The sequence below is a fragment of the Macaca thibetana genome, chromosome 14, assembly GCF_024542745.1.
Source record: "Macaca thibetana thibetana isolate TM-01 chromosome 14, ASM2454274v1, whole genome shotgun sequence".
Lineage (NCBI taxonomy): Eukaryota > Metazoa > Chordata > Mammalia > Primates > Cercopithecidae > Macaca > Macaca thibetana.
In genome coordinates, this window is record NC_065591.1 from 81,465,619 (window position 1) to 81,490,777 (window position 25,159).

The 25,159-nt window shown below is 37.4% G+C and overlaps 1 protein-coding gene and 1 pseudogene across 2 annotated transcripts; both read left to right on the plus strand.

Moving 5' to 3' along the window:
- The first annotated feature begins 388 nt into the window (after positions 1-388).
- TRIM77 (tripartite motif containing 77) lies at positions 389-7,979 on the plus strand. 2 transcript variants are annotated; one of them, XM_050755544.1, is made up of 6 exons: positions 389-799; positions 1,499-1,594; positions 4,299-4,529; positions 5,259-5,281; positions 5,989-6,086; positions 7,486-7,979. In XM_050755544.1, exons 1-6 carry the CDS (start codon positions 389-391, stop codon positions 7,977-7,979), a joined length of 1,353 nt encoding a protein of 450 aa, XP_050611501.1. The 2 variants fall into 2 exon arrangements, with proteins under 2 accessions (XP_050611501.1, XP_050611502.1); XM_050755545.1 differs by lacking the exon at positions 4,299-4,529.
- Positions 7,980-14,173: 6,194 nt separating this feature from the next.
- LOC126936511 (cell adhesion molecule-related/down-regulated by oncogenes-like) lies at positions 14,174-24,906 on the plus strand (annotated as a pseudogene).
- Positions 24,907-25,159: the final 253 nt, after the last annotated feature.

Sequence of the window (25,159 nt, forward strand, 5' to 3'; positions counted from 1 at the left end):
TACATGTCTTATGATGACCAACCAGAGAGAGAGGGAAAAAAAGGGGGAAATCTTGATAGCGTTGGACAAAATAATGACCCACTGCCTGTGGCTACAGATGAGCCCAGGACCTGTGATTTTTATGTTTTTGTAGAAGAGATAACAGACATGAAAAATATTGGATTTCTCTTAGGGAACTGGAAAATAGTGCTATAGGCCAAGGTTGTCAAGAAAGAGGGCATGTGATCAATCTGTTGCACTGTTTGTGCCTCTCCATCCTATTTTAGTCATTCAGAAAACATGGCCTGTCCTGCTACACTGCATACACAAATTAGTAAAAAAAGGTCTTAAGCTCATTTCGTATGCCTTGGGGGAAAGAATGACACTTTCCTTTTATTTTCTCAGAAACATGGCTTCTGCTATCACGCAGTGTTCTACCAGTGAGCTCACCTGCTCGATCTGCACAGACTATTTGACAGACCCTGTCACCATTTGCTGTGGGCACAGATTTTGTAATCCCTGTCTCTGCCTCTTGTGGGAAGATGCACTAACTCCTAATTGCTGCCCTGTGTGCAGGGAAATATCACAGCAAATGTACTTCAAACGCATTATTTTTGCTGAGAAACAAGCTATTCCTACAGGAGAATCAGTCTCCTGCCAGTTATCAAGCTCTGCCATGCTGATCTGTGGGAGACACCAGGAAATCAAGAACCTCATCTGTGCAACTGACAGGAGCCTGCTGTGTTTTCTCTGCTCTCAATCCCCAAGGCATGCCACTCACAAACACTATATGACAAAGGAGGCTGATGAATACTATAGGGTAAGCAAATGCTACTGATTGCACTTTGAAATGTGAAGAACCCTGAATCCTACAGGTAATAAGGAAAGATACGCTTATCATTATTATTAATAATAATAATTTTATGCAATAAACAGAATTGCTGATGAGCATAAATTAGACACTGTTCTAGACACTAAGATAAAGCACTGAAGAAACCAAATATCCCTGCTCGCCTGAAATTTAAATTTTCTTGGGCTGAGGGAGAAGAATGATGATAAAGTTGATGAGCATTAGGGTTCTGGCATTTCAGTGTAAGGAGCTCTATATTAATCACTAGTTTCAATGATAGTAATTGGCTAACACAGTCATGATTGCAATGAATCTATTATAGAAAATTCTAATAAATATGGGTCAGTATGCTTCAATAGTACTGTAGATAAGTTGAGGGCTAGCATTTTAAAATTAAATATAAAATAATAATTACTTCTGAAAATTGACAAGGTTGTATCAGTTTCAGTGTCAGACTTTTAAGATAATGGGTATTGTTTTCAAAATTTGGGAATTCTACCTTTGATTTCACTGGCCTCTCAGACTTGACAATCAGTGCCCTCAAGAAAAGCCCCTGCATGTCTGCATTCTGCACTCTTTATTTGTCCCATGTCTATACCTCTTTTGAAAGTATCTGAGATATGCTATATTTTCTTTTCTAGTGCTCAGATTTATAGTTTTGTTTTTCAGAAGAAACTCCTGATTCAAATGAAGTCCATCTGGAAAAAAAAGCAGAAAAATCAAAGAAATCTAAACAGAGAGACCAACATAATCAGAACGTGGAAAGTAAGCAGTAAGCTCATTTCTCTCAGAACCAGTTTGGAATAGAAAATGTGACTTGTGGGTGAGTTAACCACATATCCCCTGAATAGGATGATCAGAAAAAGGACCTACATGTGTTTCTCTACAATATAACTTAACCTTTAGAGTGAGATTTCATGTTGCATCCAATATATAACTAAAAATATCCTGATTTTTCTGAATAAAGCAATATCTATCAATAATACATCAGCAGTGACAAGAAATGTGCTAAAAACAGCATGTAAGATCACTAGAATGAAGGAAAAAATGTGGTTCTACAGCAGTTTAGCAGACATGAAATGCTAAAAACAAAAAATAGCTTCTAGGTAAAAATCAATCTGATGCTAATGTTTTAGCAAAATTCAGAAATTTACCGATGATAATGCTGGAAGGATTTTAGGAATAAGAAGCTGAAAGTTAGAAAAGTGGTAAAATTATTTGGACATGTGAGTAACTCCTCTTGATTAGTTCATGAAAAAGAGTCAGGCAGCGATGAGAGATATGACTGTAAATGTAATTATGGCAAGGTCTAGAATGTGAATGCTTAGCTAAGAATTTAGGATTATATAATCCATTCACAAATATTAATTAAGTACCTAAAACTGAATAAGTAAATTAAACAACATTTTTATTCTCAAAGATCTCAAGCACTTCCGAAGGGGTCATATAAACAGGGACCAGTAGAGAATAATAATAATTGATACATGGTACTGAGAGAATGCCAAAGGGGAACAGCAAAATCATGTTGATCATTTCAGATGGATTTTCGGAGGAGTCCTGCATTCTCATGAGGGCCTATCATGTGTTGCTCACTGCTGTAGCCCAACAAAATGATACAGATGTGGACAAAAGAAGAAATAGATTACTTACCCTAGGAGACTATAATCTAGTGGGGGAATTCAATCTACAAATTAAAATGTATATAACAAATAATGCCCATGAAGTGCTTCAGGGAAAAATAAAACAGAGAACAGTTACAAAGAATCCAGGTTTGTAGAATCTATGTTGGCCAAGAAGAACCCATTTCCAGCGATAAGAAGGTACAGAAGAAACGAATCAGTGGCTTTGTAAGAATGTATTTTTCTGAGGCAGGAGAAACAAGGTATGGTTAAAAGGAATAAGTAGAAAATAGTGTCAAATGCAGAATGAAGGTGAAGAATTCTAGGACTAAAGCATCATACTTGAATTTAGAAAAAAGAAGTTCTTGGTAAGTTGTAATGTTTGGTTCAGGAAAGAGTAGGGAATAGAGGTAAAGGGGTCATTAATCACACACACGAGCACAGCAAGTTTGATCACATTTGATCAATAAATTTAGCTTTGATAGGGATAGAAATGTTTTAGCAAGAGAAGCTAGATGAGGTAATTGGGACAAGAATATTTTAATTTTTTTCCAAAGTAATTTGCAAAATTTGCATGTTTTGCAAAAAAATTTGCATGTTTAAACACATTTAAAGGTGGTGTGGAATTGTGAAAAATTAATTGAGGTCAGGCGCGGTGGCTCACGCCTGTAATCCCAGGACTTTGGGAGGCCGAGGTGGGCGGATCACAAGGTCAAGAGATTGAGACCATCCTGGCCAACATGGTGAAACCCTGTCTCTACTAAAAATACAAAAATTAGCTGGGCATGGTGGTGCGCACCTGTAGTCCCAGCTACTTGGGAGACTGAGGCAGGGGAATCACTTGAATCCGGGAGGCAGAGGATGCAGTGAGTTGAGATCATGCCACTGCACTCCAGCCTGGGTGACAGAGCAAGACTCTGTCTGCAAATAAATAAATAAACAAACAAACAAATAAATACATAAATAAAATGAAAATTAAAAAACAAAAAGTAATTGAGTAGCCTGGCATGGCGGCATGTGTCTGAAGTCGCAGCTACTCAAGAGGCTGAGGTTGGAGGATCTCCTGAGCCCAGGAATTCAAGGCTGCAGTGAGCCATGACTGCACCACCATACTCCAGCCTGGGTGACAGACTGAGACCTTGTCTCAATAATAATAATAATAATAGTATAATTGAGTGAAAGAGAGAGGGGGGAAATAAAGACACAGTGACAGAAAGACAGAGACAGAGAAAATCAAAGACAGGCCAGAGAAAGAATGAGACAGAGAAATGGAGCCAGAAAGAGAGAATAGGCAAACATCTGGGACAGAGACAGGAAGACAGAGGCAAGCAGAGGGAAAGAATGAACACTGTAAGAGAGTAGTCTAGAGAAGGGGTGGCTAGAGATGAGCAGTCTTAGGTAATAGGCAAGCATAGCCAACAACTGGTAAAAACACCGAGTGTTTTGGAAATGGAGGTAATCTAGAAAGATGCAGCAATGTCTTATGTTCTCTATTTTCCTAACGAAGTAAATTGTTATGAGTAGAAGTATTGAGAAAAATAGAATACAATTTAGATACAGTGATGAAGAGGTTAGAACATTATATAAGACAACATCAATATGATCTTAATTTATCTTTATTTTTAAAATGAAAATATGGGGGTTTGAGGGAAAGTAGGTGGAGCGATGCAGGGAAATGGAAGGGAGGAAGGGAAGGAGGAAGAAAGGAAAATTTATGCTGTATTTGAAGAGGAAAGGCATTAAACTAGATTTAGTAGAATAGCACAAAACATGAAACAAAGGAGAATAGCTGATAAGGAAAGAATAAAACCACTTAGACCCGTGATTTAATTAACCCAATGTCACTACAGGTTTTTATACATTTGCGGAGCATGATGATCAGCGCTGAATATCCTAAGGTGTGTCAATACCTCCGTGAAGAAGAGCAAAAGCACTTAGAGGGCCTGGCAAGAGAAGGCAGGATAGTTTTTGAGCAACTCAAGATAAGTCAAACTAGAATGGCTAAGATGAGTGTACTCCTGAGAGGAATGTTTGAGAAACTGAAGGAAATGAGCTGTAAAGCAGATGTGAACCTGCCTCAGGTAAAAACTGAAGGAGGTCAGGGTGCTGAACACCACCCTGCTTGGGAATCGTATCTGCTAGAGTCTATATGCTTTTTGATCTATATAACTTTTCTGGTTCTAAATATTCAGATTCTGCCTCTCCTGACCTTATGGTGGCAGGTTTCGCTCCTCTGTAGACCCAGTCTCACTCTTTCTTGTCCCATAGAGGAGAAGGAAAACTATTTGGAAAGGTTCTAGTAACAAATTCAAGAAAATTCTCTTCTAAAATTATCTTACTACACCCACTGATTCTTAGTAGTTGCAACAGAGCAGCTCGTGAATACATGATTCAGTTTTGTATAAGGATGTGTCAATAAGTGAAAGTGTGAGATTTGTGACATTTATTTACTCTTTTAGTTTTGAAGTCCTCGATTTGGGCCCCACACATCCTTATAAGAACTTTGTGGAGACCTCTATCAATCTTGCTGCAGATGTTTGTACAGCAGCATGTCTTCCCTTCCTCCTCCCCTTTGTTCAACCTCAGTCCATCTGACTCTGTTTCATCAAGAGTGTAATTTCATAGACTATAAAATGTAGATATCAGACTGGGTTTCATATTTATAAAGAAGAAGAAAATGAAAAATGCCTTTATCCAAAGAAGGAAAGTGGAAGACATTAAGTTTTCCAATTCAGTTCATATCCTCAGATTGCACTGGACTAGAGAACCCTATTGTGCTGCAAACTAAGCCATCTTCTCTCTCTTTATAGGATTTGGGAGACATAATGAAAAGGTAAGTTTGCCCCTCTATCCAAGTCCTGGTAATTGTGACAATAATCAGGCTGTTTCTGCTGGGATCAACCCACACTTTTAGGGAGGAATTTCTGTCTGTATTTCTTTCTTTCTTTTCAAAGGTCATCCAGGCTTTATATATTGACTACTTCAGATGAAAGTGAAGGATGGGAGCAGTTTTAATAGCCAGACCTAATGTAGAAGTTTCAATAAGACAACTATTTTTCCAGCCTCTAATTTTCTACATCCTAATTATTTGAAGGTTATTCCAGGTTGTCAATGGGAAAGGCAAATAATCTCGGAGAGGTAGCAGATGAAAAAATGGTGAAAATAGGAGAAAGGGAACATCACCAAGAAGGAATGTAGTATAGAGCTGAGGCTCCATATGTAGCAGGTGGCATGTTCCAAAAATTTAACACCTATCAGATTTCAGAAATTAAATGAGGATTTCTGCATGGCTCACCTCGGGAAGCTGCAAAGGTGAGAACTGATATAATTATGACTGAGATGACATATTCTACTGGCATAGAGATATTAAAAGCAGCAGAGCACATCATAAAATACAGTTAGAATTGCAATATGTCTTAGTTCTTGAGTTCAAGTCACACTCTTCAACCTAATTGTGAGGATTCTGATCAAGCATCTTATTATGGATTGCTAATGATTCCTTTGGGACTGGTAGTAAAAAGTAGGTATTTTTCTTTGCAGGAATGAGTTTCTGAGGCTGGCCATGCCTCAGCCTGTGAACCCACAGCTCAGTGCATGGACCATCACTGGGATGTCAGAGAGGCTTAACTTCTTCAGAGGTAAGAGTGTGAACTGCACTAACGTTTCCAACATAAGTATTTTTATATGGGTGGCCTATATTCACTTCAGTCTATATTCACTTCTCTGTCTCTATTATTATTTTCAGTGAACAAGCAGGCAAATACGGAAATCTTTTTAACCAATTTTAAAACTGTTAATAAACTTTCAGGAAAAGCTAACTGAAGTCTGGAATAAATAAACAAATAAGAAAAACAGTGCATAACATGATTATTTTAAGTGAGTAAAAAAAAAAAAACAATAAAAGGCCTGGAGGAATGCTATAGATAAAGCATTAATTTTTCAGTGTAGCATATAAAACTGCATATTCTTTCAAAGCATTTCAACTCTGGTTATATTTACATGATCCGATTCTTAGAAACATCTTAATGTTGTTATTCAAATATTTACCTAAAGATTGAAGTTTTAAGGAATACATTTGAAAAACCACAGGATTATCAAAAGCATAAAAACAAGTTTGTAAACAATAGGTACAACCACAAAGCAGTCTGAAGGAAAATCCCTTCACTGTGTAGAGGGCTACACAAACAAATGGAAATGGAGGGGGAGTCTGGCAGATAGAAGAGAGGCAGCCATGGGATGAGATGAAGAGAATTCTGATTTAATGATGTCCAAACCAGAAATTCTGGGAGAGAAACTACCTTTTTAAAAAGGCACATATAGATTTTTAGTTTATTTCACTTTTGCTTGCTTAAGTTGTGAAGCCCTCATTACTTCTTGGCCTTTTGGCTAAGATCAAATGTGAAGCCCTCCCATCTTAGGCAAAGTGGTCATGGTTTAGAACTAACGATAATAATATCATATCTTAAGTATAATTAATATATTTATTATTTTTAGTATGTTTATTTTATTTTGTGAAAATTGGTTAATAAGGAGGCTTAAATAAAGTGCCATTTTGATGTTTTCTTGGCATCTTATGAATAAGCTGGCAAATTTTTAGTAGTCTAGTAAAAATTAAATCAGAGATTGACATCTTACGTCTTTATGTTTTCTCTAAATTTTCTTTCATCTTAGTTGCTTGATTAAAAATTCATTTGCCCCGCAAATGGACAAGAAGCTGTTGCTGAACTGTCTCGATAATTCATCTGATATACTCTATATGCCACTTGTGATAGAGCGGTATGCCAGAGCCAGTTAGTACTGACTCATGAAAGCTAATTGTTAAATGTTTTGAATTTTTTGATTGATTTTTAAATTGTTGGTAGCTTGAAACTGGCCTTAGTGAGATGGAAATATTCCTAATAGACAAAACAAACCAGTTGCTTTTGTTTGTTTGTTTTCAGGGATTGGTTGTTAAGTATTTGCCAGACTGCCTCTGCACCTGTACCTCCGAACTTTTAAACTGTTTTTTTTTGCATTCACTGTTTTATTTTGCTACAGTGTATATCACCATGGATCATAAGATATGCAGTAATCACAAGCTTCTCTTCGAAGACCTGAGGCATTTGCAATGCAGCCTTGATGATACAGACATGTCCTGTACTCCAACAAGTACACAGTATACTTCTTCATGGGGAGCTCAGATCCTCACCTCTGGCAAACATTACTGGGAGGTGGATGTGAAAGACTCTTGTAATTGGGTTATAGGACTTTGCAGAGAAGCCTGGACAAAGAGGAATGACATGCGACTTGACTCTGAGGGTATCTTTCTACTCCTGTGTCTTAAAGTGGATGACCATTTCAGCCTCTTATCTACTTCCCCACTGTTACCTCACTATATTCCAAGGCCCCAAGGCTGGCTAGGGGTGTTCCTAGATTATGAATGTGGGATAGTGAGCTTTGTTAATGTTGCCCAAAGTTCCCTCATTTGTAGTTTCCTCTCTCGCATCTTCTATTTTCCTTTGAGACCTTTCATTTGCCACGGATCTAAATAATCAGGGACAGGTCACAAACCTGACCAAGGCCTTGGTAATTCTAATAGCAGGGGAAGCTCCTATTCTGGTTACTTTCTTAATGGGGAAAATCAGGCATATCTCATTACCTTTTACTTAATTTTACCTCATGGATATATATTTATTGTATCATTTTTTAAAGTGTTAATAATGTACAGTATATACATTTGTCATTTCTATTTTATTTGAATAGATGTAATGTCTTTTATTATATTGTATAGGATGCATGCTCTTTTAACTTGTTATCAAAGCTTACTGGAGGTAAAAGAATACATGAGCATGAAAACCCAGCTGAGTCAAATTAAAGCACAGACAAGTTGCCTTCCAGATAGGCCTTACGTAAAACTCAGTGTCAGCCTAAAATTCTCTATTCCCTGCCTTCATCTGGATAAACCCTTTCCCTTCACCAGTTCCCAGCTTTCTGAACTAGATGAGGTCTCAGATGTCAAGAACAGCTCATACATTTCCTTTGTAAATCTCCTAATAGAATTTGGGTCTTTTTTTCAAGTTTGTAAATTACAAGAAGGGAAAGTCAATGACAGTTCTTCTCATTCATTACAGGAATAAGAAACAGTCTGATGATATGAGAGATATTCAAGAAATAGGTAAATAATTAAATAATAAACATGTAAAAAGTTATTAAAATCAAAAGCTATAGAACCAACAAAAATATACTATAATATAGCCATGATTAGCAAGACAGAATAGGTTGAGAAATATCATTACATAAAGGATACATAGATGTGGTACTATGGTACTTAAGCCTTCTTGTTCAACTGAACTTTTATCATTTTGTAATGATCTTCTTAATTGTTTTTGGTTTAAAGTCTTTTTTATCTTATGTAAGAACAGATGCTCCTGCATTTTTGTTGTTGTTGTTGTTGTTGTTTTTATTTGCATGGTAGATCTTTCTCCATCCTTTACTTTGAGCCTGTGGGTGTTATTATATGTGAGATGGATCTCTCAAGACAAATACACTTGGGTCTTGTCTTTTTATTCAGCTTGCCACTCTGTGCCTTTTCATTGTGGAGTTTAGATCATTTACATTTAGGATTTGTTTTGATATGTGAGATTTTGATCCTGTCATCTGGTTGTTTTGTAGAGTTGATTGTATAGTTGCTTTATAGTGTCTGTTAGCTATATGGTTTACTCAATATTTTGGTCTCTCTCAGTGGGAATGGAGCTTTCCGGTTGCAGCTATTTGGCCATCTTCTGTTCTTTTTCAGCTGAGTGGCTTTTCATACCTTGAATACACCACATTTTATTTATCCAAACACCAGATGATGTGCATCTGAATTGCTCCCAGTTTTAGCAACTATGATTTATATTTCTATGCAAATCAGCCCACATATCTTTCATTTATTGTGGGTAGCTACTTGGGGTGAAAGTACTGAATTATTTAGTGGATTTTTTCATCGTTTAAGAACTTGTCAAAATACTTCTTTTAAAAGTGACTGTACCATTTTACATTGCCACCAACATCTTGATAAGAGTTCTAATTCCTCTACATCCTCACTGACGCTTAGTATTTTCAACCTTTATTACATAGGCCTTTTTATTTTTTAGTGTGTAGTAATAGCTCATTGTGGGTTAATTTGCATATATATTACTAGTGATTAATGATGTTGAGCATCTTTTTTTTTTTTTTTTTTTTCTGAGAGAGAGAGGATCTCCATCTGTCAACCAGGTTGGAGTGCAGTGGCAACATCATAGCTCACCTCAAACTCCTGGGCTCAAGGTATCCTACCACCTCAGCCTTCCAAGTAGCTGGGACTACAGGCACACATCACTATGTCCGGCTAATTTTTAAAATTGTCTGCAGAGATGTGGTCTTTCCATGTTGCCCAGGCTGGTCTGGAGCCACTGGCCCTAAGTTATCCTCCTGTCTTGGCCCCCCAAAGTGCCATAATTATAGACATGAGCCACCACACCTGGCCTTGAGCATCTTTTACTATCATTAGTTTCCATCCAAGTATCTTCTTTAGTGAATCATCTGCTCAAGTCTTTTAGGTCGTACAATGATTTCATTGGATAGTCTGTCTACTTGCTGAGTTGTAAGAGTTCTTTTTGATACAAATCCTTTATCACATATATGTTTTGCAAATATAATTTCTGCCAGTCTATGGCTTATATCTTAATTTTATCGTCTCCTTGGAAGAACAACATTTTTAATTTTAATAAATCCAGTTTGTCATTTTTAATGTTTCTTTTTTTGATGCCACATGTAATAAATACTTGTCTAACACAAGGTCACTAAATTTTTTTATAAGACTACTTCTAGAAGTTTCATAATTTCAGCTTACATTTAGGTCAGTGATCCATTTTGAGTTAATTTTTATGTACAGTGTAATGTGGGTTTGAAGTTCATATTTTTTGCACCTGAATTCCAAAAATTTAAGTACTATTTGTGGAAAAGATTATCTTTGAATCTTTTGAATGATCTTAGCACCTTTTTCAAAAATCAATTGATCATATATGTGTTATCTACTCTGGACTCTAATTCTGTTTTATTGTTGTAGATATTTATTTATCTCACCATACACCAATATACCTTCTTGATCCCTACATACTTATGGCACATTTGGATACAGATAATGTAAATCTTTTCATTTTATTCTTTTTTGAAAAGTACTTTGGCAATTTTATAACTTTTATATTCCTCAGTACTTTCAAAAACTTCATTGAGATATAATCTGTATACCATAAAATTCTCCCAGGTAACATTCTCCCATATGTAACATTCAATAAATTTTAGTGTATTTATTGTGTTCCGCAACTGTCACCATAATTTAGTTTTTGAACATTATCATTACTCCAAAAGGGTGCCTTGTGCTGGTTTACAATTAATTTCACCTTCTACCCTAGTTTGAAGAAATCAATTACCTCTTTCTAATGTTCTAATGTTCTGCCTCTGAATGTTCCATATCTATGAATTGTACAATATGTAGTTTTTAGTGCGTCTTTTAATTTTGCATAATATTTCCAATATTTATCCATATTGTAGTATAAATCAGTATTTCATTATTTATTATTTTTCTGATTAGCTTTTCAATGTACAAATAGTTCACATTCTGATATTCATTGAAGAGTTGATCAAGATTTGGATTGTTTTACCTTTTTAGCTATCATAAATAATGCTATCATGTATATATGAGTTTAAGTCTTTGTATAAACATATTTTTATTTCTTTTAGGTAGATACTGAGGAAAGGGATTCCTGGATTTTCTGGTACACTTATGTTTATTTATTTATTTTTTAAGAAAGCAAACTATTTTTCAAAGTGGCTGTGTTATTTTACTTGCTTACCTGGAATGTATTAAAATTCCCATTTTTTTCATAACCTTAACAACGAATATTATTGTCTGTGTTTTTTTATTATAGCTGTTGTATTGACCTTATAGTGGCATGTAATTGTGATTTTAATTAAAATATTCTCAGTGACTATGATGTTGAGTATCTTTTTTGTACTTATTAGTTATATTAGACATGTTCAATTCATGCACTATTTATAAAATAAATGTGAGAGGTCTTAACTTACCTATTAAAAGATAAAAAATACTTTTATAAGCTCAAATAAAATTCCCAGCTATGTCCTATATACAAAAAAAAGACACCTAAAGCAAAATAATTCAGAAAGACTGCAAGTAAAGAGAAGGACAAAATTATGCTAGAAAGATGGAGACATTAAGAAATAAGGATCTGAGAATCTAATAAGAAAGTAAGTAGAATTTAAACCAACAACTTTCAATGTGACAATTTAATGCTATCAAAATTTGCAATAAAAAATTATAAATTATAAATAGCTATATACCAAATGTATAGGAACCAAAGTTGTAAAGTTAAGAGTTAAAACAGATGCTAGAAACCTTAGGTAGAAACACACTCAATATAGAAAACATTTATATAGGACTTTTAGTATCAAATAGATAAAGAATCCATTAATATATATGGAATCTTTATATACCTATATATATATACACACACACACACACATAAACACACACACACATATATATATTGTATAAAAGACCTTAAGATCATAATCAATATAGATCTTGTGTGTATTTTAACACTGTGGAATTTACTAACATTTTCCTTTAATTTATGGTTATGGTTATTTGGTTTACAGAATATTCTATATTATTTAAAAATTGTAATTTCTATGATCAGGTTAAATAACTACACAAATATACACACAAATACACGAAACAGTTCTGATTAAGTCTCTGTTATAGGCAGATACTGTATCTCTGCGACTTGTGAATGGGATCTTCTCAGTGATCTTGCTCTACCTTCGGTTCTAGGTTTTAATCTAATGCATATTTACGCTATTTCCCATCTTTTAGTTCCTTGTTCCCATCTATGAGCTGGAACAAATTTTTATCAGTACCTTAAGGGAAGCTATGTTTCTCGATCTTCCTGCAGTGGTTTAGACTTCTGTTACAGTGCGGAGATAGGGAAGAAGAGACAGGGAAGGTCCAGGTCTTTGTGTGTGACATAATGTTTAGATACATTGAAAAGAGGTAAAGAAAAAAGTGGGGAAAAAGAAGAAAAATCTTTAGATAGAATAGAACTTGTCTGTTGTTAATATTTAATATTCTTCAATATTAAATATTCTTTAAGAATAAGTTTTGTCCAGATTCGTTTCTTAAAGTGGTGTTTGATATTCTTTAATTGTCTTGCAAGTAGTGAGAGTTCATTCTTTTTCTTTGCTTCATAAAATTTATTTGCATGACTATATCACAGTTTATTTAGACATTCTACTGGAGATAAACTTTTTAACTTAAATTTTAGTATACTATGAACAGCAATGGTATGAAGAATGTTGTACTGTTGTACACATATTTTAATTAATATATGAATGCAGCCTGTAATTCCAGTACTTTGGGAGGTCAAGGCAGGCAGATTGCTTGAGCCAGGGATTTGAGACCAGCTTGGGTAACATAGTGGGACCCCATTTGTACAAAAAAAGACAATGTATATATGTTGGATGTATATTTAGGAGTGGTCATAAAGAATACTTTATGTAGATTTCCCTAAATGTTTTCAAAGTGGTTGTATAACTTTACATTCCCCCGCGTATGACTAAAATTTCATTCGTTCAGCATCTTTGTCAACACACGGTAATAAATCTCTCGGTAAATTCTGGTCACACTTATGGGTGATTAGTGGTTCATCTTGTGATTTTAATTTGCCTTAATCTAATGACTAATAAGCACTTTTTCACATAGAATAGCAATACGATATGCATCATGAGTGATGATTTTCATAAAATGAATAAGTATTATATACAAGCACATTTTGAAAAGTATAAACAGGCCAGGTGCAGTGGCTCACACTTGTAATCCCAGCACTTTGGGAGGCCGAGGCAGGCAGATCACTCGAGGACAGGAGTTTGAGACCAGCCTGGCCAACATGTTGAAACCCTGTCTCTACTAAAAGTACAAAAAGCAATTAGTCAGACATGGTGATGCTCACCTGTAATCCCAGCTACTGGGGAGGCTGAGGCCTGAAAATCACTTGAATACAGAAGGCAGAGGTTCTAGTAAGCCAAGATTGTGCAACTGCACTCCAGCCTCCAACAGAGCAAGACTCTGTTTCGATAAAATAAAATAAAAGTATAAGTATGTCCAAAAATGTCCAATAGTATTATAGTAAATGTGCTTTCATTAAACTGGAAGGAACTTAATCAGATATAAGCCATGCATCTTATGTGAGAAGACACACACACTAGAAGGGCTCTTTCAGGTACTTCTGTTACTCCGTAGATGGACAATTTCCTGATTTGTTTCTGGTCAGAAATGACTGCAGTAAAAGACAGGCCTGACAAAGAGAAGGAGTGCTATATAAAAGGGAACTGAACAATATTAACAAAGTTCACAGTTCCATTTCCATTAACCAGAAATTCTTCTGACTGAAAGACTGTGGCACATATTGAAATAAAAGTGAGGAAGTGGTAAATAGATTGTAGTGAAAGTTCTCTTTAACAATCTAAGGAAAGAATATCTCCACATAATTTATCTCATTATTCCTATTCTTCCCTTTCTAGTCATAATTACAGACACCAAAAGCCCAATTTCAAGAGTCTCTCATCTCCAAGTAATGTCTGCCAAAAGTGAGACATTGAGAACATCTGAATTCTCATTGAAGAGAACACTTGGATCTTGGAGTTGTACATGGCAGATCTTGAGGATAACGTCCAACATTCACACTTCGCAAATCTCCAAGTAGGAGGATATGGCTATTAGCTTTGTCAGGATACAGAGTAACATTCATTGCAAAAAGAAAAAAGATACATGCATACATATACATACATGAATAATGGGATCTTCCCAGAAAAGTGTATAAAGTGTATTTCTTCTCAAGATATTATATAACTGAGCAGTATGAGATCAAGAGACCAATGACAATTCTGTTTAAATTATTTAATAGAGGATTACTAATACATCTGCAGAACAAACAAATCCCTAACCACAGACATTAACCATTTTCTGAAAATTCAAATAATAAAAATCAAATATAAGACTAATATCTTTGAGTTCAATTTTCATAACCAAATGCCCTATAAATTATCTGCCATTAAGTCCCTTCACCTATCAGAGATGGCTGAAAACATTTGTTAGTTCTAAATAATAATTTCCAGAAAAACATTTCTTAGTTCCAAATAACAACATCATTTACCAAGGATGTGAGGATTTGCCATTTATTCAAGTTCTTCCCTAGAAAACAAAAGAAAGTCCACTTATGTTATTTTTTGAAGTGAATATAAATTATATTAGTGAGATTAGCTTAGTCTGCCAAAGAATGATATGCAGAGTAATGAAGAAATTATATAAAACTATCTTAATAGTGAAAATAAATAAATCTATTAGTCTTGTATCAGTCAGAGTTCAACTGGAGAACCAGAACCGGTAGGAGGGAGGGAGGGAGAATAAAGAAAATAATGACATATTACTATGGAGACTGACTATGCAAGTTGGAGATCAGTAAGGCAGTCGTTCTGGGAAAAGCAGCAAACAAACAAAAAAACTGGAGCAGGCAGAAATGTAACTGGCACAGGCCAAAGATATTGTCCACAGGCAGTCAGGATCAATGTAGAAATTTTTCTGTTTGCAGTTTTATTCAAGGAATGCCTAAAACTTCCTTTAACAGCCAGCCATTAAATTAGATCCAAGTAGATAATTTCCATAGATTAGAGTCAAGATTAGGAATTTTAATTGCATATACAAAATCTCTTCACAGTAGCAACCTAGGTTAGTATTTGCTTGAATAACTGGGAGAAGTGTGTCTAGTCTACAAAATGGCTGCTTTCCTCTCTTACATTCTTGTAATTTAGCCAGATTGACATATTACAAAAGTATTTAAAAATATAAATATGGTTTTATTCTAGATTTACTATGCAGCATCCCATAAGGAAAGAATGCCCTGAAAATGTCATTCATAATTCAATCAATGTACATTTTAATTAATATTTTTATTTTAATGCTAATAAATTAAAATTTTGATTTCTTAGATTATTCACTGTGTGCCTAATATCAGTACATTTTTATATGTAATTTTATATTCTTCAGTAGTATGAATTGTTCTATAGTGGTGGTTGTGGCCAGGTGCATGAATTGGATCTAAAATGTTAATAAATCACTTCATTAAAAACACACAAGATAAAATAGGCTACATCAATATTTGCTAATATCTTCACTTATATAATGGTGTTGAATAGTATATAGTATTTTTATTAAGTTATTACTCATGTCATAAAATATTCAGTTTATACGCTATTTATTTAGCTATTGAAAATAATGCTACAAAATACATTATTTTGTATATGCCCTTGTCTGTGTGAAATTATCTCTGAAAGATTACTAGGTATGATATTGCCCAGTTAAAGGAATTCTGGATATCAGATTTTGACAGGTACCTCAGGACTATGCTAATCCAGAGTGAGAAGGTCCTTCTCTGTCTTAAGCGGTCTATGATCTATGCACCAAATGAAGAATATAGTGAGTGGACACAGCTCAGATTTAAGTAAATTGAGTGGTTCCAAGTTACCTGCAGCCCCCAACAGGAAGAACCACAATGAAACCACCTGCTGGGGATCTGCCTCTTTACAGACTGAGAAAAATTTGAGAACAGTTTTTTTGTTTTTTTTTTTTTTTTTGGAATATGTTTTTATTTCCATAGGCTATTGGGGAAGAGGTGGTGTTCGGTTACATGAGTTGTGAGATTTTGGTGCACCCATCACCCGAGCAGTATACATTGCATCCAATTTGCAGTTCTTTAATTCTTCACCCACTTCCCATCCTTTCCCCCTGAGTCCCCAAAGTGCACTGTGTCATTCTCATGCCTTTGCATCCTCATAACTTAGCTCCCACTTATGAGTTAGAGCATACGATGTTTGTTTTTATATTCCTCAGTTACTTTACTTCGAATAACAGTCTCCAATCTCATCCAGGTCACTACAAATGCCAAATTCATTCCTTTTTATGGCTGAGAACTCCTTCCTCTGTCTGTCTGTCTGTCTGTCTGTCTATCTATCTATCTATCTATCTATCTGTCTATCTATGTCACAATATCTATCTATGCCACTTGTTGACTGATGGGCATTTGGGTTGGTTCCACATTTTTGCTGTTGCAAATTGTGTTGCTATAAACATGTGTGTGCAAATATCTTTTTCCTATAGTGACTTATTTTCCTCTGAGTAGATACCAAGTGGTGGGATTGCTTGATCAAATGGTAGTTCTATTTTAGTTATTTAAGGAATCTCCACACTGTTTTCCATAGTGGTTGTACTACTGTACATTCCCACCAGCAGTGTAGAAGTGTTCCCTCTTTACTGCATCCATGGCAACATCTTTTTTTTAAATTTTTTGATTATGGCCATTTTTGCAGGAGTAAGGTGGTATCACATTGTGGTTTTGATTTCTATTTTCCTTATTAGTGATGTTGAGCGTTTTTGCTTATGTTTGTTTGCCATTTGTTTATCTTCTTTTGAAAATTGTCTATTCATGTCTTTAGCCCACTTTTTGTTAAGATTTTTTTTTTCTTTCTTGCTAATTTGTTTGAGTTCATTGTAGATTCTGGATATTAGTCCTTTTACAGATGTATAGATTGTGAAGATTTTCCCCCACTGTGTGGGTTGTCTGTTTACTCTGCTGACCATCCTTTTTGCCATGCAAAATTTCTTTAGTTAAGTCCCAGCTATTTATCTTTGTTTTTATTGCATTTGCTTTTGGGTTCTTGGTCATGAAATCCTTGCCTAAGCCAACATCTAGAAAGGTTTTTCCAATGTTATATTCTAGAATTTGTGTAGTTCCAAGTCTTAGATTTAAGTCTTTGATTCATCTTGAGTTGATTTTTATATAAGTTGAGGATCCAGTTTCATTCTCCTACATGTGGCTTGTCAATTACCCCAGGACCATTTGTCGAATAGGGTGTCCTTTCCCCACTTTTTAATTTTGTTTGCTTTGTCAAAGGTCAGTTGGCTGTAAATATTTGGGTTCATTTCTGGGTTCTCTATTCTGTTCCATTGGTCTGTATGTCTATTTTTATACCATGTTATTTTTGTACCATGTTATTTTGGTGGTGAATAGAGGCCTGAAGAATGGGGATGTAATGTCCAGGGATCAGACAGGCAGGTTCAGCACAGTCTCACTAGCAATTAGAAAGGGGATAGGAAAAGGGAAAGGTGGTAAAGACTAGAGGCAGGTTTATGAAAGGAACCAGAGCCCTTGATTGGGTAGATGTGGGAGTGGAGGGCGAATCCAGCTTGTCTTCTGCAGCGTGAACACCCTGAACCCCTGCCACAAACAGACGTCTATACACAGCAGCCCTCCTGTGACTGAGATTCCTGGTTATTTCCTTGCTTGATGCAGGAGTGAGAGGGGTGAGAGAGGTAACTGACCAGGTACCTAAGCCCTCTGCCCATGGGTAGTGTTGGGAACCTGGTTTCTAGCTCCAAAGCAGCTACAGCAAATTTTCAGGGCAATGGCCTGATTTGTGGCCCAGACTTCTTGGCATTGTCATGTCCCACTGGTTGGCAGCTGAGGGTCCTGCTGCTCTAACCTGAGAATAGACAAAACACGTGTTGGTTACTCCAAAGCTGTTCAAGGCTGGCTGTCATAACTGTGGCTGGAAAAAGTTTTAGTGGCTTTGCTTAGTGTTTTCAGATAATTTGTAAATCAGTTTTCAGTTAAATTGTGAAGTTTATCTGTTTTATTCTGTTGTTTAAAAATTAAGAAAGAAAATTATAGGAATACTGTTCTTTTAAGGATATTTTATTGTTTCTGTTTAATGTTTATTTAGATAACTATATTTAATTTTCTATTATTTTATGTTACATTTTAACTGCAAATCATATTGAGTTGCAGTTTAACTTAATTTTCTATTATTTTATGTTATGTTTTTAACTGCAAGTCATATTGATTTGCTGTTAAAATGTAACATAAAATAATAGAAAATTAAATAGGACTTTATTTAGCTTTAAGATGTTTTAATTTGGAAAATGTTTAAATGTATAAGTAAAGCTATGGAAAAAATTTGCATATATAAGGGTAGAATTGGTCCTCAGATCCAGCAATAGCTGAGCAAATAATTTTAGTGCTTTGGGAGGCAGATGTTGGAGGATCCCTTGAGCTCAGAAGTTTGAGGTTACAATGAACTATGATTGCACCACTACACTCCAGCCTGGGCAACAGAGCAAGACCCTGTCTCAAAAAAAAAAAAAAATCTGCATTTTACTGGAGGAGGTACGCCGATAGTGTTACTCTCTCCTTCCATTATTAGATAGATCAAAGAAAAATGTGAGAATAAAACCCACCCTGCAGTTTGCAGTGACGATTGTGTGCAGTGTGTGCCAAGAACAACACAGTGTCCAGCATGACATCCTCTTCACTGATATCCTCTTCCTCTCTTCTTGCCATTTTCTTTTTTTATATACAAAATTCATAGCTTTATAGGGAGGAATGGGAGGAAAATATGACATGGGCTGGTCCAAAACTATAAATGGAAAAAATAAAACGAAAAGTTACCAGATGACATAGCAAAGGGATCCTCAGACATATAGAGGCCAGGAGACAAAAGAGAAATGTTTTCTTAGCAGGGAAGAAGAACTCTGAAAATGATTCTCTGTTGTGAGAAATCCAGCAGCCAACACATTAGCAATCAAGTATTTTATCGAGGGGATATATCTTGGTTTTACAAAGTTGTTAACCATGGGTCTGCTTCGTGATAGTATATTTTCATACTGCAAAATTTATTAGGAACCAGTTTTTACACTAGTTTCCAGGAGTAAAAATTTTACCAATCAATTCACTATTCTTGTTACCCAGGAGGGCAGAGATGATCACCGATCACAGATCTGCCTAGTGTTAACCAAGGACAATTTATTACACAGAAAGACTCGTGTGTGTGCCTGCACATGTGTGTGTGATTTAATCACAAATTGAAGGTTTAAAGTTTGCATTGGTAGAAGATAATTCTTTCTGACTCCTGGCTTCAGAGTCCCATGTTTATTGGGAGAAAAGAGAGTCAAGCTGGGAAGAATAGTAGCCCTGTGCCCTCCAGAACGGCAGCCTGTTTGGGAATTGTGAGGCTTCATGCTTTCCAGAAGACTTTGGAACTAGGAGGATGTCACCAGTGACTAGCACAGTGCCACCTTCCTTACATCTGCCTATCAGCCCTCCTCAGGGCATCCAAATGTGGCCCTCTCCTTAACTCCTTCCTGTGCTTCTCTTCTCCCAACCCTGGGATCTGAGCTCTCTCTTTACCTGTGCACAGTATCTACTTAGGGAAGCCCCAGCACCTGCTGCAGTCAGGGCTACAGCCCTGAGCTGAGTCTAGTCGAAATTTTGTAAACTAAAGATAGCATAAGATTATTATACACTGCAGGTGGAAATGTAAAGTAGTCCACCTACAATGGAAAGCAGTCTGGAGATTTCTCAAAGAACTTAACACAGAACTACCATTTGATACAATTATCCCATTACTTAGTATATGCTCAAAAGAAAATAAATCATTCTACTAAAGCTACACATGCACTCCCATGTTCATGGCAGCACTATTCACAATAACAAAGACATAATCAACCCAGGTGTCCGTCAATGGCACACTGTATAAATAAAATGTGGTACATATACACCATGGAATACTACACAGCCATAAAAAAGAATGAAATCATGTCCTTTACAGAAATGTAGATGGAGCTGGAGGCTGTAATCCTAAGCCAATTAATGCAGCATCAGAAAACCAAATGCTATGTATTCTTACTTACATGCGGGAGCTAAGCACTGAACACACATAGGCATCAGTATGGGAAACATAGACTCGGGACTACTTGAGGGTGGATGGAGAGGGATGGGTTAAAAAACTACCTCTTGGGGGCGGTCTCTACAGCCTGTCTCGCCTGTCTCTATCCGGATCTCTCCTCCTGCTCCTCTTCTGCTCCTGGTAGACCTTGTGCCCACCGAGTTACCTGCCCTGTCGGTGCGAGGAGACCTGGGACCCCCGCACCTGCCTGCGCTACCCAGCGCTTCTGCCCTGGTGTGCGAAGCACCACACCCTCCTCTGCCGTGTGGCGGGCCTGGAGGCGCCCCTTTCAGATCTCAGCCTCCACCACAGCGGCTGCCGCACGCGGAAGGGCGTGACATAGGGATGGCTTTCCCAGCTGGCTGCCACGCAGGAGCTCTAGTTGCTTAGCTCGCCCCGTGGAGAGACCTGAAATCAAGGCATGACTGAACAGCTTATCTTGTAAGAGAAAAGCTCAACTCAAAGGCAGATTGCTAGACCGGACTTTGTTACAAGCAGGACTGCGATGATGCTTACAGCACTGAAGTGAACTCCAGGCTAGGTACAGAAAGTGGCTTCTCTGCTTTCCCTCCCAAGTACAAGCGTATACACGTTGCAGACTTGAATCACTGAAGATGTAAGCCAGCTGTTACTCTCATATTGGGAGACACCCTGTGGACAACATGAAGACTGTCCCTTATCAAAGTCTTTAGTAAACAGGAAGGAGTCAAGGTTAAAGAATGTGTTTGATTACCCGGACTGCAGTATTTTGGAAAATGAACCAAGGCCTGGGTTTTACTCTGGAAGTCTGCCCTGCCTGCTTCTGTAATCTGGTGCTTGCATCCAGATCTTGGCCTTTTATGGACACTGTATGTTACTCTTATGATTCCCTGCTCTTCTATTAGTTCAGACGTGGCACCTTATTTCATTTCTGAGCCACTCTCTGCCATCCAGAAACTTAGTGGACCTATAGAACTCTATTGTTCTGCTAAACCTGTGACCACTCATATCTCAAGGTCGCATAATGTAAAAAATAGAAGAGAAACATGGAATATATTAAGATTCATCAGGGGACTTTGGCAATTTTTTTCTCTTAACTCCTCCCTTTTGGGTTACTACCAATGCATTTTCAACGATAGGTCGATGTTGTTGTAAGTGGCCCTGTAACAGTATCCACAGCAGTTCTTGGTGATTTTGGTTCACCCACAAAGCATGTTATTACAGCAGAAGAAAAAAGTGCTGTTTTCATTGGCTGCAGTGAACCAGAGAGTAACCCCAAAGCTGAGGTGTGCTCTAAAATCCAGGGAAAGTGGCTGAAGCATTCCACAAAGAATTACTTAATCCTTCCATCGAGACATCTTTAAATTTTGAACGTATCCTTAGAGGACAAGAAATCATACAAATATGCGGCTTATAATCCTGTCACACATGAATTAAAAGTTGAACCCATTGGCCAAAAGCTCCTTGTGAGTCACCTTTCTTCAGATGATTTTGACATTCTTCATCCTGCTTGTTCACAGGTATTAGTTGTTTTTTCACATATTCCTCTAACATTGGAGTGTGTGGTTAGTGGGGTCTCAGCTCCTCAAGTGTGTTGGCTAAAGGACAAGCAGGATATTGCCCCAGGAAGCAACTGGAGAAGGTTGTATTCTTATGTTGCCACAGATAGCATTGACCCAGTGGACTCTGGAAACTATTCCTGCATGGTGGGAAACAAGACTGGAGATGTGAAATATGTAACATACATGGTTAATGTGCTTGAATATGCTCCCATTTCTAAAGGACTACAGGATCAGGTAGTGTCTCTGGTGCACAGTACATGTTACCTGTCATATTCATGGAAACCCACCTGCCAACCGTACCTGGTTTTATATTGCACAGCCTATTCATCCTTCCCCATGACATCTAATTGCAAGAAATTGACTGAAAGTCAGTGGGGTTATTATGGAAGATACTGGGCTGTATCAGTGTTTAGCAGATAATAGGATTGGATTTATGCAGTCTACTGGAAGACTTGAAATTGAAAAAGACAATGGATTCAAACCAGTTATAATCATGGCACCAGCAAGTGCAAAGGTGATAGGTGGAGACTTTGTCATTCTGTCCTGCCATGCCAGTGGGCTGCCAGTTTCGGTCATTCCTTGGTTATGACAGCTATGGGTTAATATCCAGCCATCTTGCGTAAGTCCTTAGACCTAAGTCCCAAAAGTCACACTTATCAAGGTCTGCAATCTTGGACCTGAAGCCTGGCTACTTCCTCATGTCCCAAGTTGACTCAAGCTCTCTCCATATTTAGGATGTGACTCAGAAACATGTGGGGAAACACATACAGGAAGCTCCAGATGGACACAGTACCAGGCAGGGAGAAGCATCTCTCATGGTCGTTCCTTCTGAAACAAATACAGAAGTGGAAACAGTCATACTTTCTGCTGCTACTCAGAATGATGAAAGAAATAAAAGGGATGGTTCAGAAACTGGATTGAGCTCATGTCCAGTTAAGGTACATCCCAGTGCAGTGGAATCAGCATCAGAGAAAAATGTTAATGGCATCGCTGTTCCTGTCGCCCGCATCATACTGATCCCCTGACAGACCCACACACCAGATACGTACAAGCTGATGTGGAGGGCAGGTGGGAATGGTGGGCTATCCATTAATGGGTATTTTATGACATATCAAAAGCTGAACAATGGGGTTGGTTTAGTAGGAATTTAACATACAGTTCAAGTCCCAGGGAGTGAAAATGAGCTCCATTTAGCTGAACTAGGGCCATCTAGTCTTTACAAAGTCTTGCTGGTAGCAAGAAGTGGAGCAGGTGAAGGACAAACTGTCATGCTTACCTTCTGAACCAGCAAAGAAAAAAGAGCATTGACAAAAAACACCCAGGCATTCTCTCCACCCATGGGCATCCCTAAGTATCCTGTTGTTTCAGAAGCTGCAAACAATTTTGGAGTGGTACTTACAGATTCTTGAAGGCACAGCGAAGTTCCAGAGGCACCAGATGGCCTTGCTATCTCCAATGCATCAGAGACATTGGTCTATGTCACTTGGATTCTTCTGGAAAATTGGGTTTCTCCAATCACTGCCTTCAAAGTTAAATATAAAAGGATGAGGACCAGTGATTGACTAGTGGCAACTGAAGATATCCTTGCTTCCAAAATATCCATGGAAGTTCATAGTTTAGAAACAGGTTCAACATACAAATTGAAAGTCATTGCTATCCATCATTAGGAAGGGAGTTTTAGGAGTCCAGAGTCTTGTCCTTATCAGGTGGCTGGGTTCCCCAGTCATTTTTTCAACCATCCAGTAATGGAACTCACATTGCATACACAGAGGCTGTCAGTGTTACCCAGATAGTGCTAAAGTGGACATACATTCCATGAAGTAACAGTAACACTTCCATTCTTTTATATCTATTGCCGACCATCAGATAGTGACAATGACAGTGATTACAAGAGGGATGTAGTAGGAGACTCAAAGGAGTGGCACATGATTGGCCATCTGCTGTCAGAAACTTACTATGGCATTAAAATGCAGTACTTCAGTGAAGGAGAAGAGTAAGTTTAGCAATGTGAAGATCTGCAAGACTACAGTAAAACGTGTTCCTGGGGTTTCTGAGTATCCGAAAGGCTTGAGTATCCCTCTGAATTCCTCAGAAATGAAGGAAACGTGAGGCCTGCAACCAGCCCTGCCAGAAGCAGTGACATGTTGTATCTGATCCTTGACCGTATGCTGGGTGTCATGGTCCTTATTTTTGTGGCTTTTTATTGCAATGTGCCTGTGGAAGAATCACCAGTAGAATACCTTACAGAAATATGACCCACTGGCATATCTCTACCAGGGATCAGATATTAATGGGCAGATGGTGGAATACACCACTGTCTCAGGAGCAAATGAGATAAATGGAAATGTTCATGGAGGCTTCCTGAGCCATGACAGTCAGCAGTGGCTGTTCCCACCTTCACCATAAGGTCCTCAATGGAATCAATGTAATTGTGAATGGGAGCTTAAATGGAGGACTTCACTCTGGGCACATCAACTCTCTAATCAGGACACGTGGATTTTTAACAGCCTCATTGTCTAGTGAACGGTGGTGGAATGTACATAGTGGTGCCTCAGATTGACCCTCTGGAATGTGTTAACTGTCAAAATTGTTGAAACAACAATAGCTGTTTCATCAAAACTAATAGCAATTTCAGCAGTATCCCTCTTCCTGTGGTCTCTAGGGTGGCACCTTGTCCTCAGTATGGTGTGGGAATCAGGCCCCTCAGTCAAATGAAGATGCCCATGTGCCTGGCTTCTGTGTCCCTGATTGTGGCCAGTTACCTCAGGAGAGCATCAAGAACAACGTGGAACCAATCTCTACTCAGCATACTTGCTGCCAGGATAATAGAAACAATGTCAGCTCTAATCACATAGAAGATCCAGAAGAGTTCATCAGAGGAGACAGTTGTGTCTCTTCAGAAATGCACAGCAACACTTTACATTGGAATCCTCTTATTTTGCCACCTATCTCAGAGGACTGTGCTGAAAAGACAACATGGCCTCCTCCTGGTGTTCCTTTGGGCAGTCACTCAGGGGTCCTCCAGCAGCCCCAGGAAACCGGAGGATGTGCAAACAACCAGTGATGTTCTGACTTCAATCCTGTAAGTAACTGCACAAAACAGGCCTGTGAATGAACTGTGTGAAGGACTTTAATTCAAATCAGAGATAATCATTATTTATTTATAGTATAATGTCATATGAATGTATCTTAAAATGTGTGGCCTTTTATATTATTTATGCCTTCAAAGTTTTCTTACCCATTTTTTTCCTCCCTGTCAGTAAGAAACAATCTTGTTTTGCATAGCTTTCAGTAACCTGGAGAGCAGAGGGATTATT